The sequence below is a fragment of the Suncus etruscus genome, chromosome 12 (assembly GCF_024139225.1).
Source record: "Suncus etruscus isolate mSunEtr1 chromosome 12, mSunEtr1.pri.cur, whole genome shotgun sequence".
NCBI lineage: Eukaryota > Metazoa > Chordata > Mammalia > Eulipotyphla > Soricidae > Suncus > Suncus etruscus.
Window position 1 is genome coordinate 10,779,568 of NC_064859.1, and position 18,111 is coordinate 10,797,678.

The 18,111-nt window shown below is 46.1% G+C and overlaps 1 protein-coding gene across 1 annotated transcript in view; it reads left to right on the top strand.

Moving 5' to 3' along the window:
* Positions 1-1,231: 1,231 nt before the first annotated feature.
* Positions 1,232-18,111, top strand: part of SLC4A5 (solute carrier family 4 member 5) — a 55,710-nt gene continuing 38,830 nt past the window's right edge. Inside the window, 3 exon segments of the mRNA XM_049784389.1 lie at positions 1,232-1,359; positions 15,862-16,022; positions 16,895-17,047. Coding sequence (XP_049640346.1) covers positions 1,307-1,359; positions 15,862-16,022; positions 16,895-17,047 — 367 coding nt within the window. The 5' untranslated portion in view covers positions 1,232-1,306.

Here is an 18,111-nt window from a genome sequence, read left to right on the forward strand (position 1 = left end):
GTGGACAATGTACAATGTGAGAGAGACCACTTAATCATCATCAATAACTGGCTTAGGGTAGGGGTGAGGATCAATATGGCAGTGGCAGTGGCAGTCGGGAAGTGAGACAGGAGGGGAGGCAATCCCAGGATTTATGCTTGTTTGACTGTGCCTTTACCCTTGGTGTCTGACATCAGGTTGTCTCTTACAGTCTCTCCTTGAAGCCTTAGGTGTACTTAGAGAACTTTTCTTCTAGTAGTTTTTTACCCCCCCCTTTTTTGTTTTTGGGTCACACCTGGTGGCACTCAGGGGTTACTTCTGGCTCTGCTCTCAGAAATTGATTCTGGTGGGCTCAGGAACCATATGGATGCTGGGAATCGAACCAAGGTCCATCCTGGGTTGGCTGCGTGCAAGGCAAATGCCCTACTGCTGTGCTATCACTCTGGTCCCTAGAAGCTTATTTTCATCTTTCAAATCACAATTCATCCAGTGCTTTCCTAATCATATGATCTCACGTCATTATTTATTTTCCTCTAGAACACTTGTCATTGTCAATTTACTTCCTCTTTATGATTGTTTTGTTTTGTCTGTCTCTGCCGCTAAAACAGTTGCTCCAGAGAGCAAGGATATGAGTTTTTCTCACAGCTTTGTTTTCCAACACCTAGAGCAATGTCTGGTATGAATTAAATATTGAATGAGAGAAAAAAGAAAGGGGATGTTGAACATAGGAGGAATCATGTTAGGGGAACTTAACTGTTCAATGATTTTCAGGGTGCTGGCAGACATTTGGAAGATCACATCTGCTAAGAGCAGCAAACATCTTGTGACCTTGTATTGAAGGGTCCAGGAGGCATGTCGTGCCAGACCTTTGTTTTCACCTTCATGGCCCATCCAGGCCTGTTCAGGGACTTGACTGGTGTGGGGCCAAAGGGCCAAGGGATCCCTGAGTTTTACTGATGTTGGATCTAAGTTTTTTCCATTTCAGTTTTTCATTCTAGTCTCCTTACTGCTGCTCTGTTTGAGCCATTTCCTGTGCTTCACCCAATTGATAAAGTTGGTAATATTGGCACTTGTGTATCAACTAGATCCTTTTATCATTTTCTTTCAAAGAATATCCCACCTAACTCTGCTCATAGGGATGTGCAGCTGGAGCGAATGTGTCCCTGTGCTTGACTCTTGCTTCTTGGGTTGCCTTGTGGCCCTTCACTTTCTTTGGAACACCTAGCAGACCCCCTGCCTCCCTTTTGCAGGGTCTCCAGCTGCAGAGCAGCTCCAGTACATCCTGGGGGAGGAAGATGAGGCTCCTAACCCCACCCTATTCACGGAGATGGACACGCTGCAACATGATGGAGACCAGATGGAGTGGAAGGAGTCAGCCAGGTGAGCTGAACCCCAGGAGGGAGGTGGGAGAGTGCTCCCTTGGGTGCTCTGCTGCAGGCCAAGCTGTTTCTCATGAGTTCTGACTCTCAAGAACCTTCCCTTGGTCTACCTTAGTGTTCATAACTGCATTGGACACTAAGAAGGAAGCAGAAACATAGGACTTTGTTGAAAAATAAAAAATAAAGAAAGAAAAGAAAAAGAAAAAAAACTTAAAAACCCAAGTGGGAAGGAAAAACAAATTTCCAAAGCAGCAACCAATAGAAAATAATACAAGGTCAAATATTTTTGCTTGTCAAATGGTTCAACTACATGGTGTAGGGGAAGGGAAAGCACCAAATCCACTGGGAAAGGTGGGAAGGGAAAGAGTGAAGGAAGGAAGGAGCAAGGGAGGAAGAGAAGGAAGAAAGGAGAGAAGGAGGCAGGGGGGAAAGAAAAGTAGGAAAGAAGGGTGGAGAGGTAGGAGGGTGGGAAAAAAGAAGGAAGAAAGGAAAGAAAGGAAGGAGGGAGGGAGGGAAGGAGAATGCACACTATGAAAGGTCTAGATGAAGGAATCCATTGAACCCCTGCAGAAGAGGGACTTGGCAGTATTTAGAGTGGCCAAACACAGTAGGGAAACCTGTTGGAGAGAAAGAGAAGAAAGAGGAGAAAGGAAGGAGAGGATAGAGAAAGACGGAGGAGGGAGAGAGGAAGAGAGAGAGAGAGAGAGAGAGGGGGAGGGAGAGAGAGAGAGAGAGAGAGAGAGAGAGAGAGAGAGAGAGAGAGAGAGAGAGAGAGAGAGAGAGAGAGAGAGAGCTCTAGATAAAGGAGCAGTGGTACAGGAGAGCCAGAGGCCATGAGAAACCCTCTGACAAAGTCATGGAACTGAAGGAGGGTCAGGATAAGGAGAGGCAAATGTGACCTGGTGCCTGGAAGAGGAAGGTAACACGCTGGCATGGCAATCATTGCCAAACCTGGGCATCAGGAGCAGGGCTAGAAGGACGGCACAAGGGCAGGAAGTTGAGAGCCTAGAAGGCAGACATACCAACCTGTTTCCATCTTTTTTGCATTAATTCTTTGCCATTGAGAGAAATGTATTTCCTTCATCTAAGAATGTTTATTGAGACATTGATTTATAAAGTAGTTCATAATAGAGTTGATTCGGGCATAGGATGTTCCAATACTCATCCTACAACCAATGCCTCTTCCCTCCTTGACATACATATAACAAATTTATTTCATATTACTTAGTGTAATAAAATTTAAAGGAATAGAAAATTTATGAGAAAGTAAATCAGTAAAAGTCAACTCATCACAATTAATTACAATATGTTTATAACCTTTGTTTTTGGGAGAGATTTTGGACCACACCCAGAGATACTCAAGGGTTGATTCTGGCTCTGCTCTCAAAAATTACTCTTGGTGGACTATGGGTACCATGAGATGCAGGAGGCTGAACCCAGATTGGTTGCATGCAAGGCACACAGTGCTATCTTTCCAGTCCCTGTTTTTAACCTTTCTTAATCTAGCAGAAAACCATATGCACCATCAATGAGTGCCATACTCAATGCCACATGATGAGAAGTTTCTTCTGTCCTCTAGAGAAGCTCTTCTAATGTGTTTTGAAAAATTAGTTTCAAGTCTATAAAATCTCCAAGCTGTTGCCTCTCCAATACAATCCAATAATACAACAATACAAACTGTGTATTGTTCCTTCAAATCTGAATGATAATCTAGCTGGGTCGAGTATTCTTGGTGAGATGTTCATTTCTTTTGTTTGTTTGTTTGTTTGTTTGCTTGTTTTTGTTTTTTTGGATACACCTGGTAGTGCTCAGAGCTTATTCCTGGCTCTAGATTCAGAAAATTACGTTCGGTACTGCTTGGGGAACCATATGGGATGCCGGAGATTGAGACTGGTGGCAGCCATGTACAAGGCTTACCTTACCTACTATGCTCTCTCTCTAGCTTCTCATTGAGTTCTTGAATCATATCCTTCCATATTTGATAGATAATCTTCTTATTTGATAGATCTGCTGGACATCTTTGTATACAAGTTCCTCTTTTTGATCTTGTTGCTTTCAACATTCTATCTCTTAACTTTGGCTTTTGTTATTTTGGGTATTTCAAGCTTTCCTACTTGTGTCTATTTTCACTGGGACGTATCTGACCTCTTGGATCTTGGTATCTGTAACTCTCAACTCAGGAAGCTCTTATCAATAATTTGACTATTGTTTCATCATCACAGTTGCCTCCTGTTTTCAGTGACTCTGATGATTTTTATATTGTTTCTCTTGAACTCATCCCATATTCTCTATATGCTGATCACTTCTTTTTGGAGTATTTTCCACCTTCTGTTGTTTCATAGTGTTTCTTCCATCCATCCTTAATCTTTTGCTGAGCTTCTGTTATTCTGCTGTTCAGAGCTACTAGCTTCTTTTTAAATTTTATTTTTTAAAATTTATTAGAAGAAACTGTATCACATAGTTGACATACTAATCACAATATATTTGTTTCAAGGATGACAGAAAGTGACGTTATTAAAAAATAGAAAGAAAACAGAGAATTAAAAAAAGATGAAAAAAGAAAGGGAGAGAGTTCATTAGCAGTTATATTTGTGAAAATTAAAGTCATCAATAAAGTCGTTAATGCAATAGCTGAAGGTTTAGTATGCTCCTTTTTTTCTTCTTTAGAGATGGAAGATACACTTAAAATATATATATATATATATATATATATGTGTGTGTGTGTGTGTGTGTGTGTGTGTGTGTGTGTGTGTGTGTGTGTAAGATGTCGTTTGCATAGGCACAGCAAATATGGAAGAAATTTGAAAGAAAGACCTAAAGAAAGGCCTAAAAAACAGGGAGATCTTACCCCCTAAGTATTTTGGCATAAGACCAACTCAAGGTTCCAGGCATAATAGGTTGTCCAACCCCATAGTCACTCTCAGTGGTCAGCTTTTCATAGAGAGAATAGTCAATTTTTGTCAGCTTGGATTGAGCTTTGAGAGTTCCCCCAAATCATTGTAGTGTCTAAATTTGTTCCCCCAAGAACCCACATTTGCTCCCCTGAGGACCAAATCACCTTGTTGAGACTAACAGACCCATTGTGCCTAGGATGGGCTCTACCTGGGACCCACCATGATACCCAGAGTTTGACTACTTCCTCCTCCCAGAGTTAGTCCTCCTCACCTCCCAACTCTACACAGAAAAGTGAGGAGGCCAACATCTCCCCCCCCCTCCCCCCAGTCTCTCTGGGTTCCTGAAAGAAGGGAAGGGCCTTAGTACAGTAAATTGCTGCTGACCTGGGGAAGAGCAGATGGATTCCTAGCGCCCTCTTCCCATCAGCCTCGCCAACCATTACTTCTGGTGTGCGCAAGAATTCCCAGGCTCTTCCCAGTCATGCTTGATAGTGACCCTGAGGATGGGAACTGCCCTTTGTCTCCATTTCAGAGCTGAGGGTGTGAACATTTCCTGGGGCAAATAGTTTGCTAAGGGTCAGAGTGTACCAGTAGCTGAATCTGGGTTCTAGTCCAGAAGGGTCTAGCTCCCCTGCTGAGATCATGCCCTTTGTATGCCTTCCTCATTTCCTCAGCCACTTCTCTCCTCTTCCTCCAACTCTGAGAATTTCTGTTTTGCTTTCTGAAGGAGAACATGAGTCAGGTAGCTGTTCCGCAAGGGTGGAGGATCCAGGCCAAGTCAGAGGATCTCCTGGGGCTGACAAGACTCAGGAGGACACTTGTGATGACCAGCGCTCTTGGGGCTTGGTTGCCTCACTCCTCTGGGGTCTGGGACCTCCCTAGCAAGGAAGGGAAGGTGGATTGGGTTTCTCTGAAGCCCACAACACAGAGGATGTCTATCTCCCTGCCCTTGGCAAAACATCATCATTTTAAGGACCATACCACTGCTGGGGACACCCCCAGACCTTTTAGAGATCCCTGATGAGTGACGTATCCTTGTTGAGTCTTGGGGCCCTGCAGCCACTGCAGCTGTGGAGATGGAACACTCAGTTTTTGGTCTTGCTGCTCTGGAAGCCAAGCCTCAGACCACCACACGTCAAACCCTGCAGGAAAAGGGATACATGGGTATGTGTGTGTGTCAATTCTTTTATTTTTTTAAACTTTTGGCAATTTTTTTTTCCTTTGAGACCACACATGACAGTGTTCAGGACTTATTTCTGGCTCTGTGCTCAGGGATAAGACCTGTGATTCTTGGGGACCCTGTGTGGTACCAGGAATCAAACTGGAGCTGGCTGCGGCCAGGCAAGGGCTATGACCCCCACACTATCTCCTGCAACACTAGCTCAGTATTGGCTGCAGCATCTGCCAGGATTGAGGCTCTGCAGCAGAGAGGGCAAAGGGAGGTAGCCTACCTCCTCTTCCAGGCAGACCTTAGGGGCAGCAAGAGAGGCAGATTTTTGGAAGGGAGCAGTGGAAGTGCGGGGCTGGGTCCCTCTCGATTCTGCCCACCAGCCAGTCCTGCTCTGTGCTCAGCTCACTGGAAGCAGGACTGGTAGCCTCTTTAAGGACGAGAAGAAGGGTTTAACCCTGGATGATTTTACTGGCACCTTTTCTCTGTGTAAACTCCAACTGTGAAGATGCTTGGGACTGGGCCTGTGGTCTGGGACCTCACAAAGAGAGAAGTGCCATCCTCAACTGGGGGCATGGTGTCCACATGGAAGCAGAGGTCATGAAGTTTCCAGGATCTAAGAACTAGCCATTTCTAGGGGTTCTGGAAGCCACAGGAACAAGAGGAAAATAACAAGAGCTTGTCCCCAGCCCCAGACACCCAGGCCTCTGTGTGTGTGTGTGTGTGTGTGTGTGTGTGTGTGTGTATGTGTATGTGTATGTGTGTGTGTTTGTGTATGTGTGTGTGCCTGCACAGATCCATCTCACATCAAAGAGAAGAAGAGGGAGCCTTTAATAAAAAGCACTTAAATCGCTTCAAGAGTGTTTGCTTTATTGAGTTAGGAGATTAACAGAGTGAAAAAATCTCAAATCCGTGAGGAATTTTCCCTGGCAGTGCTTTGTTGGGGTTTATTAGCTGGGGATGTTTCAGGACTCCTGGGGAAGGGAGCTCTCCTCAGCAGATTTAAGTGGCTTTTGAGCTCCTCATAATGGGTCATGGGGACTGTGCTGTGTCACTCACTGCTGTGATCTCTGCTGGTCGGTCAGACTGATGAAAAGATTGATCTTTATTAACTCTGTCTCTTTGGGGGAAGGTCAGATGGGCAGTTGCTGACATTGACCTTGCCTGAAGGCAGGGCCAGATCAGGAGGGTGTGGGGTGACCCTCTTCCTGCTGCCAGAAATAATTTACCCAGAATCCCTCCATCTTTCCACCCTCATCCCGAAGTGCAAGGAGGGAAGGGAGAAGTATGGTTCAGGTTGGAACCCGCCCAAGAGTGGAGGGCCCTTTGGGGTGATTCAGAAAGAGCCTGAGCTTAGGGCTTTCTATGAGCTTTCAGAGCAAATTCCAAAACCAGCTGCCTCTGATCTCCTCACAGAGCAGACCAACACTGTGTGGACTTGCCAGAAGGTTCCTGTGAGACGCAAATGCTCTGGGAACATTCCTGTGGTGGCCCAGCCAGGGGAGACAGGGGCAGAAGTGGGTCAGCTTAGCTGGGTGCCTTTTTCTGAAGTCCCACAGATTCTTCCCTGAGGAGATGTGATGCCTCCTCACTGCATCTGAAGGAGGAGAAAGCCAAAAAGCCAGAACTTTCTCTCTCGACCCTAAAGTTCCCCCCACTTAATCTGGTGAGGTCACCTGTCCTCTTCATTGGGGGCAGAGCCCATCTCCTAATGCTGTGGCCTCCTTAGTCCTCTGGGACCACCTCTCTAGGGCCAGATCTCTCCCTAGAAGAGTAGGCCAGTCGACAAGAGTGTCTGGGACAAAGGTCAGCCAATCTCATCCATCATTCCACTGGGGTTTGCTAAAGAGCTGCCTGCTCCCTGCAGGCAGAGGAAGATACATGGCAGAGTCAACCCACACCCCAACTTTCCCCTACTATCACGGGTGCACAGATGAATGAGCAGGCGTTTTGTGATGGGGTACTATGGGGCCCAGCAGGGGGAGGAGGCCTGAGGACTGGGCAAAACGCTGGTGGGTAAAGGAGGGCTCAGAAGAGGGAGCACCTCTGGGGATCCAGGAAGAGGAAGCAGGAAGCTCTTGTGTGGCTGGATAAAGCAGGGGGCAGGTTGAGAGCCCTGGGCAAGCCCCACACTGCTGGGAAGAGCAGTGAGAAGTGGGTTTCTCTTATATTTCTTTTGAAATATATATACTTTTGTTTTGGGGCCACATTTGGTGATGCTCAGGGGTTACCCCCACCTCTACACTCAGGAATCACTCCTGGTGGTGTTCAGGGGATCATATGGGATACTAGGATCAAACTTGGGTCAGGGGCATGCCAGGCAACTGTCCTCCCCACTATGCTATCTTTATGCCCTACTGATATGTATATTTTTGAATCCATTTTTACCTACAGCAATATTGATGGGAGATAGAGCTTTCCCATGTACCACCCCCTTGGCCATGCCCAGCTCCCCTGCTTTCTCATCCCCAAAAAGGTCAATTATACAAATCCCCGAAAGTACCTCAGTAGATTGGCCCTTCTCTCCTGAAGTGTGTGGTTCATTTAGGGGTCACACTGGAGTTGGCATTCTGTGAGTCTGAGTGTGTTAGGAAGCACGTTTCCCCAACAGCTCCTTGGGGTTCTTGTCTGGCCTGTGACCCTGCAGATAGGGATCTGGTTGCAACCAGTGGTTGAGATATGGGACCCTTCACTTTTTTTTTTTTTGGGAGAAATCAAACCCATAACAGAGAACATGGGAGAAGGGAGGAGCCCCAGGATCGCTTGTGTGTAGGGTGTTCAGAGGAGGGGAAGGGACACAGTTCAGACTGAGGCACTGTCCTTGGGTGGGGGTAGTGGCCCTGCTGAGACTGCCAGCAGCATGTTGGTGCAGGAAGGTGCTTACCTGAGCTTGTCTAGTGAGGACCAAGGATATGGAGGTGAGAGATTGGATCATGCCAAATGTTAAGTCAAAGGGAAAAGAGCGGGTTTGGGGGTCTGGAGAGAAAGTGCAGTGGGTAAGGCGCTTGCCTTGCAGGTGGCCTCCCAGGTTTGATCCCTGGATCCCCGAGTCCCACCAGGGGAGAAACCCAGACCCATGCTGGGATTGCCCTAACACCCCCGACTTTTCCCAATAAAAGAAAAATAAAAGAGAAGGGTTGGGGTTTGGGGGTAGTGGGAGTTGTGGGCTGGGGGACTCTGTCCACCAGAGCATTATCCTGTTGTAGAGAGGAGTCAGGGGGCTACAGGGGCAGTGGGCGAGGAGTTTGGGTTGATGCAGGGGCAGTAAGTGAGTCCAGTGAGTGAGTCCAGTGGGTGAGTACAGACCCCCAGGTGGTCACACTCTGCCAGGGCTCATACCAGAGACCTCGCCCCCCAGCCTTTTGGTCCCAGGTTACACCAAGACTTATCTTCCATACAACATCTCCATCATCTCTTGGAGAGTTTTGTCCCAGAGTCACCTAGGGGAAAATTTAATGATTCTATAGACTTTTCAGGAAAGTTCTTTCATTGATCTGTGCTATTTTTTAAAGTGTTGTTTGAAACTGTATTTAAATGCTGGGATTTACAGTTGTTCACAATAGAGTTGTTTAGATGTTCAATGATCCAACACGTCCACACTACCAGTGTGTTCAGTTTCCCCTCTGTCCCCCAAGCCTACCCTCTTAGCAGGCACAAATTTACTTTCTAATGCTTGACACATATCTTGTAATGGTGCTTCTAAAGTCATGGAGGATTTGGTGCCAGTTGAGATTTCTGTGTTATTGTTTTTGTTTATTGGACTTAGTGGCTTCTATGTGATTTCCCCATCTAATTTGCTGTGTTCCTACTGGGCAGTCAGTACTTTGAAATTAGGAGGCATTTGCAGCCACAAGCTTCAAGGGCTGTGGAACTGGGTAATTCAGTTTGGTGTCTCTTTCAGATTAGTCATGAAGTGGTAGAGCTGAACTGTTTATATGCTTGAGGACTGCCGGTGTGTGTGTGTGTATGTGTGTGTGTGTGTGTGTGTGTGCGCGCGCGCGCATGCACGCACGTGCTTCTCCTCTTAACTGAGAAGCCTTCCTGAGAAGGGTCCAGAGACTGCAGCCCAGAGACCCTGCTTACCTTAGACAATTCACTGGGAGTGAGATTAGTCATGACCTGTGATATTTGCGGGAAAATTACTCCTGACTGGCTCGGTGAACATATGGAATGCCAGGGATTGAACCTGGGTTGGCTGCATGCAAACACTCTGCCTACCTGATGTGCTATTGCTCCTGTCTCTGACTTATAATTTTTAAACATTCTTTTGTTTATTTTTGGGCCATACCAGGCATTGCTCAGGGATTGCTCCTAATGGAATCTGGGAACCATATAGGGTGCTGGGGAACATAACCTGGGTTGGCCTTATGCAAGGCAAATGCCTTACCTACTAGACTATTGCTCCAGCCCTTTATAACATTTTTATTGAGGTAACAATGATTTACATAACTCTATAAGTTTTGATATAGTTTATCAAAGACTTACTCATTATTCTGTCTTTTCAAAGGCACGTGTCTTCCTTTTAAAAATATACTAGTATTAATGTCTAGTTGTCAGGTTCCTGAATTCTTCTGTCATAGTCTGGTAGTCAGTCCAAATGTTGGAATTGTGAAAAGCTCCCAAATGTTCTGGATCTAACTAAGTTGCATTGACTATGCAATATCTATGTTACCTGTGGAGAAGGGGGAATCAGACTGCAGGTCTCCATCTCAGAGCCATCTAGGGTGCCCTAAGATAATCCCCCTTCCTAACTCTCCATGCCAGCTTTCCTCTTCTCATATCTCACATAGTTTGAGCCTCAGAAGTCCTGGGCTGTGCCTTGCTCCACCTCTGCCCTTGGTCTTAGCTGATCAGGAGTTTCCTTTCACTGTGTCTGTGAATGAGTTAAAAGATGAAGACAAGAGCTCAGCCTGGACACTGGGTGTTAGAGAGCTGAGTTCTGGGACATGCATCTTTATGCTCTGGCCAGCTCTTTCCCTCTGTTTGAGGGACACCCGGGGTCTGCCATAGGACTGGACAAAATCCCTGAGAGTTCCATTTCAGCCCAAACATTGTTCTTTCCACTTGACCTGCTTTTCTAGCACTAATTCCTTGCTCTTTGAAGCCAACAAAGCTACACAAAGATCAGTTTGCAATTAGTCGCTTAGGATTCTGCACTCACCATGTGATTTTGGAGTCTAGCTTTGGTCAGAGACTTTTTGAAGAGCTCATTCCTTCATCTATTCAAACAGCAGTTAAGTCCCTGATAAGGGAAATTTATATATTTCTAATTTATATGAGTCGTGTGCAGTAGATAAGAACGTGTGGACCCCTTAGCAGCTTTAAGGAGACACATGGCTTTCTCTGCCCACTAGGACACACAGGATTCAGACAGGTCATCAATATACCTAGAAATATTATAGGTTGTGACTCTAGAAGAACTAACCTCCTTCTTTGTTCCCCTTTGCCACTCTTCTTTTCCAATTTATTATTATTGTTATTATTATTATTATTATTATTATTGGTTTTTGGGTCTCACCCGGCAGTACTCAGGGGTTACTCCTGGCTCCATGCTCAGAAATTGCTCCTGGCAAGCACGGGACGCCGGGATTCGAACTGATGACCTTTTACATGAAAGGCAAACGCCTTACCTCCATGCTATCTCTCCGGTCCCCCTCCAATTTATTATTATTATTTTTCTTGATTGTGGTAAACTATAATTAACATAAAGGCTTCCAAATACACTGTGTTTTCTTTTCTTTTCTTTTCTTTTTTTTGTCTTTGGGTCACACCGGCAGTGCTCAGGGGTTACTCTTGGCTCTATGCTCAGAAATGGCTCTTGGCAGGTTCGGGGGACCATATGGGATTCAAAACACCATCCTTCTGCATGTAAGGCAAATGCCTTACCTCCATGCTATCTCTCCAGCCCCCACTGTGTTTTCTTTCTTTCTTTTTTTTGGGGGGGGGGCACACCTGTTTGATGCTCAGGGGTTACTCCTGGCTAAGCACTCAGAAATTGCCCCAGGTTCGGGGGGACCATATGGGATGCTGGGGGATCGAACCGTGGTCGCGATCTTTCCTTGGCTAGCGCTTGCAAGGCAGACACCTTATCTCTAGCGCCACCTCGCTGGCCCCATATGTTTTCTACATGATCTTGGTGTCCAGTATATTTATGCTGGTAAAATCATTGGCAGGCCATACCTCATGCCCTAGCTCTTTGCATCTTATAAAATGCATAGTCCAAATCCATTTAATCAATGACTATGACTTCCTCTTTCCTCAGGCCCCTTTATGTTTTCTGTCCCCTTCATTGGCTTATTTTACTTAATGTCCTCAAGGGTAATCTAAGTTGAGCATGTATCAGAATTATAGGTTTTTGGTTTGGTTTTGTTGTGGGGCCACACCAAAATAGAGGTGTGCTAGGAGCTTCTCCTGGCTCTGCACTCTGGAATTACTCCTGACAATGTTCAGGGAACCATATGGAATTCTGGGGATTGAAACCAGGTCTACTGCATGCAAAGGAAAGTGCTGTCTCTCTAGCCCTTCAGAATTATAGTTTATTTTGTTTCTGTTTATTTGAGTTATGTGCTCTCTCAGTGAATTATATCCTAGTCCTGGACTCCTCTATCCACCATTGTAGGAGTGGTACCCTATTTTACCTGGATATGCAGACTTAATCTTTAGTCCTCAGGTAAGATGATGTGCTGTGCTTGGGCCCAGTGGTGCTGGCTGCTGTGGTGGTGGTTCAGGGGGTTGAACCCAGGGCCAAGTGTGTGTGTGTGTATGTGTGTGTGTGTGTGTGTGTGTGTGTGTGTGTGTGTGTATGAGGCATGAGCTATAGCCCTTGGAACAATTGCCCTCATGCCAGCATTTTCCTCTTTCTCTGGTGTGGACATATTCTGTTGTGTCTTGTTGTATCTTGCTTCTTCAGTCACTTATTGGTGAAAATGAGATGCTGCCAGGTCTTAACTACTGTGAACATTGCTGCTTGCAAATGTGGCTACAGAGAGAGACCATCAGATCAGTGGAATAGAGTTGAATATCCTTAGACACACTACCAGGCTTATGATCAATTAATATGCTATAAAGGAGCAAAAAAATTAAGAAGATCAAGGAAAGCCTCTTTAATAAGTGGTTTTGAAGGGGCTAGAGTAATAGAATAGCAGGTAGGACATTTGTCTTGCAAGTGACCGATCTGGGTTCAACCCCCAGCATACCATAGGGTCCCCCAATCTACCAGGAGTTATATATATATATTTTTTTGGTTTTTGGGCCACACCCGGTAGTGCTCAGGGGTTACTCCTGGCTATCTGCTCAGAAATAGCTCCTGGCAGGCACAGGGGACCATATGGGACACCGGGATTTAAACCAACCACCTTTGGTCCTGGATTGGTTGCTTGCAAGGCAAACACTGCTGTGCTATCTCTCCGGGCCCCAGGAGTTATTTCTAAGCACAGAGCCAGGAGTAACTGAGCACTGCCAGGTGTGACCCATAAACAAACAAAACAAAACAAAGTGGCAATGGAAAATGTGTAAGCTACACATAAAAAATGAACTCAGATACTTTTCTAATTCCATATCAAAATGAAGACCTAATATCAGACCTGAATCTATAGGTACATAGAGAAAAATGTAAGCAGAACACTCCATGACATTGAGGCTAAAGGCATCTTCAAAGATGAAACACCACTGACCAAGCAAGTGGATGCAAAGATAAACTAACAAGAATACTTTAAATTAAGAAGCTTGAAAGAAAATGAGGAGCAGGATACAAAGACTGCCTGTGAAATGGGAGGAATTTTTTACATACCAATCCTCTAATAAGGGACTATAATCAAAGATATATAAGGAACTGGTAGGACTTTACAAGGAAAAAACATCCAAAGAATAAATAAAGATGGTCAAAAGGCAAATGAAAAAATATTCCATATCAAAAAAAAATTCCATATCACTAATGGTCAGGGAGATGGAAATCAAAACAACAATAAAGTATCATCTCACACCACAGAGATGGAGCACACATCACATAGAACAAGAACAGTGCTGGGAGAAATAGACTCTCATTCATTGTTGTGGGCATGTGGACTGGTCCAGACTTTCTAGAAGACAACATGGGCATTCCTAAAAAATCTAGGAATTGAACTTCCATTTGATCCAGCAACTTCACTTCTTGATATATCCAAGGGCCCCCAAACAAAAAACAAAATGAAGAAAAGGCATTTGCACATTTGTTTCTTGCAACTCTGTCCACAATAGCCAATATCCGAAAACAATCCAAGTGCCTAAGAATAGATGAATGGATAAAGGAACAGTAGTACATCTACACAATGAAATATTCCTCAGCCATAAGAAAAGATAAAGTAATGAGATTTGCTGCAACATAAAGAGACCTGGAGAGTATGATACTGAGTGAAATTAGTCAGAGGGAGAGAGACCAACACAGAATGATTTGTGGTGGTGGGAGGAGCTCAACAGGAGGAGAGATGCTGAATGGTAGGAAAGTGTCACATATAAAATTCTGTTAGCAACTTCTGTAAGCCACAGTGTAAAAGCTTATATATATCTACATATATATATATATCTACATATATATATATGCCTCTTGTGGAGGCAGACTGGTAGGTGGGAGGCTAATGGGGTGGGGAGCATTTGTGGAGGGAAATGGACACTGGTGATTAGATCAGTGTTGGCACGTTGCCTGAAACCCAATCATGAATAACATGAATAAAATAATCATGAATAAAAAGAAGACCTAAAACAAAATTCCTGCTGAATTTTTTTTGGGGGGACCACATCTAGTGGTGCTCAGGAGTTACTCTTGGCTCTGCACTCAGAAATCACTTCTGTCAGGCTGTTGGGGACCCTATGGTGTGCTGAGGATTGAACCCAGGTCAACTGTGTGCAAGGTAAGTGCCCGACCTACTGTGATATCACTCCGGCCCCCTGCTGGACAATTTTAGACATGTGTGCCTCTTTTTAATAAAAGGGATCGATAGCCTGCCCTATCATTGCCTATTTGTTACCTGGGCTGGTTCTGCTATTGCAAGGACATGATTGATGTGGTCAGACTGGCAGAAATTTACAGTGAGCATCCGGGGGTGTTACTATGTGCAGATCTGCAGCCATAATCCCACTGGGTTAAGGATATTCATGGTAAAGAGCCTGATTGGCAGTTTTGAGACCCTGGGTTTGGTCCTTGGCACCAGGACCCAGATACCCACCTAACAATCAGCCATGCTAGCTCTCCCTCTTGTGATGCCTTCCATGTTGATGCATGTGGCAGCCCCCCCCCAACATTTCTGCCTTTACAAGGCTCACCAATATTCCAAGATATATAGATAGGTTCTACAGTGAGAGTTGAATCTTTCTAGAATTTAATATCATCATTGGTATGAAGTGAAATTTAACAAAACAATTGTTTGTGCTGGTTGTCTTTTGACAAACGCTTCTGTCAAAATTGCCCCATGGAGCCCAGATTTGCTTCTGGACCTCTGTTTTTGTTCTGTGGATGCTCTTCTCAGCAAGTTTTGTACCTGCCCTATTCTTAGCTCTGAAACCAGATTAGTCTTGCGCTTGAAGATAGGCTCTGGGGATTTTGACTGGCTCAGATCCACCTGCTGCAAAGGGATGCTGAGTTAGATTGGTGATTCTGGAACTGTTCCTGGCCCATCTTCGTGCATCTGTGGGTCGGTGCTGCCCTCTGCAGGGCGGGACAGACAGAACAATTGTATCTGTCTCCTGGGCCCCTCCACCGGCTAAGTCTCCTGACTTCCAGAAAGGACATTTTTGCACATCTGTAATTTGACTTTTTTTGTTTGCCTGTTTATTTTTGGGTCACACCCAGCGGCGCTAAGGGGTTACTCCTGGCTCTGCACTCAGAAATTTCCCCTGGAAGGCACAGGGACTATATGGCATGCCGGGATTTGAACCACCGTCGGTCTGGATAGGTTGTGTGCAGAGCAAACGCCCTACCACTATGCTTCCTCTTCTGCCCCCAGGACTTTTAATTTTAAGTAAAGTTACTTTTAATTTATTTTAATTGGGGGAGGAGGTGCCACATTGGCTGTGCTCAGGGATCACTCACTGGGGTCGCAGCTCAGGGGACTATGTGTGGGACAGGGGGTTGAACGTAGGTTGGCTGCATACAAGGCCAGCGCCTTACCTGCTGTGCTCTCTCTAGTCTTAAGTGTACAGATAAATTATTTTCAGTAATTCCCAGTGGACCCTTAAGTATTTTAGCCTAGATGCAGAATTGTGAGTCTATAGTCCAGTTAGAGCATTTCCGAAAGGGCCCCTCTGAGGTCTCTGTCTAAAGCTCAATCTGTGCTGAGCACCATGTGGCTGGAAGGAGAGGAGGACGGGGGTCCCTGTGAGAGTCTAGACCAACACTGTGACAGTATGGCTCTGCTCTTGGGTCCCCTGAGGGCCCTGGCACATCTTCAGTCTCCTGCATCCCTTGCAGGTGGATAAAGTTTGAAGAGAAGGTCGAGGAAGGTGGTGAGCGCTGGAGCAAGCCCCACGTGTCCACGCTGTCCTTGCACAGCCTTTTCGAGCTCCGGAGCTGCCTGCAGACTGGGACAGTGCTGCTGGACTTGGATGGTGGCTCCCTACAACAGATCATTGGTGAGATGGGCCCTGTCCCTCCAGGGTACTCTGTGGGACCTGGGTCACTTTGCACCACAGCAGCCTGGGTCTCGTTCCCGAGAATCACCTACATTTGGCTCTAGGAAATCAGCTCCTTAGTGTGGTGAAGCCAAGGGTGGGGTCGGTCCTTGTTCTAACACATGACATTTTGTTCCAAGTGTATTTGCCAAAGTGCATTTTGGGTTAGGGTGGAGAGGTTTGGGCCACTTGCGGCTGTGCTCAGGGATTGCTCTTGGCTCAGGGATCACTCCTGGTGTTGCTTAGGTCTTTCTCCTGGCTCTGCACTCAGGGATCACTTCTGACAGTGCTCAGGGGACAAAACAGGGTGCCAAATTGAACCCAAGTCAGCCACATGCAGACAAAAGCCTATAGTATTCTTTCCATACCAAAGAATTCATGACAAGGCCAAAGCTGTATGACACAGTACTTTTATGCTTCTTTGGGGTCTTGGGGGGACACATCCAGCAGTGTTCAGGGGTTACTCCTGACTCTGCTCAGCAATGACTTTTGGTGGTTCTCAGGGGACCATATGCAGTGCTGGGGATCCAGGTCAGCTGCGTACAAGGCAGGTTCTGTATGTCTGTACTAGTTCTCCAGTATTTCTTTGGTTACTTTCATGGGTGCTATTTTATCTACTTTTCACAGTAACACAAAACTTTGCATATACATCACCCACTTTGCACACACACACACACACACACACACACACACACACACACACTCTTCTATCTAAAGAGACATAGTTTACTTGTCCAACGGTTCACGTGGCTACTCCTTCCTCACTGTGAGCCCCGAACAGCACAGTCACCCCAAACTTGAGGTGTTTCTAATGATGGTTTGTTTCCACTCAGACGACGTCATTGAGAAGCAGATTGAGGCTGGCCTCTTGCGGCCTGAGCTCCGGGAGAGGGTCAGCTACGTGCTCCTACGAAAACACCGCCACCAGACCAAAAAGCCCATCCACCGCTCCCTGGTGGACATTGGCAAGTCCGTCTCCACCACCAGTGAGTGGCCTGGGCAGGTGGGGGTTATGAGCTCAGGGTCTTTGCAAACTCCATCATCCTGAAGCAATCCTAGGGGTCCATCCACCTCTTTCCTTGGCAGCGATGGGGTCTTTGCATTGCAGTTACCTCGGGGGTTGACACCAGTCCCTGCCTCCATCCATGGCATCACAGCTGGGGATCACGGAGGTTCTCATAGACTCCCAGGGCTGCAAATTGTGGATAGAGGTGGCTGGTTTATGGGAAAATTTCCCTAGAGAAAAGGAGAAGCAGGAGCCTTGGGGAAAGTATATGAAGGTGGTATGAAGGGTTGGGTGGCTTTTGTTGAGGGTGCCAGGTTGCATACCCAGTGGTGCGCAGGTATCACTCCCAGTAGCAGCTCCCGCCAGGTCTGGATGGCTCCACTCGAATGGCTCAGATCTGTGCCCTTTCACCCCTGACCCCTTGGTCCAGATGCTCAGACGGTTTGGCTGGACCAGCTGCATAAATGCAGGAACCAGGAGCCAGTTGCTTCAGGTGCCTTAAGGAAGATCTTTGAAGTGTGGAAAGTGTTTTCATGGCCAAATTGCTTAGCGAGGATAGTGTTTTGTGTGGGGGCTAGTTCTGGATGAACGTACTTCCTCTCTTCACAGACCTGTGGTGGGTCACAGAGGGGCTAGTGGGTGCCCAGAGTCACAAGAGGAAGATGGGCAGTGCCTTTGTTTTGGGTTAATAGCTGGGTGTCCACTTCTAGCCTTGCACACTCTTTTTTTTGCCATTGGGTTCAGATGATTGACTTGCTTTGAGAATACAGTCCAGGAACCTTCATTTCTTCCTGGAAGGGAAGAGAGTTTTGCCATTCAGCCTTATTTAGGGGTCCTTTTATTTTTTTATTTATTAATTTTTGTTTTCTTGGGTATACACCCAGTGGTGCTCAGGGGTTACTCCTAGCTCTGCACTCAGGAATCACTCCTGGAGGTGCTCAGGGGACCATATGGAATGCTGGGGTTGAACCCAAGTGGACCACTTTCAAGGGGAGTGCACTTCCTTCTGTGCTTTCTGTCAGGGGAGGCTGGCTCTGTGGCCCA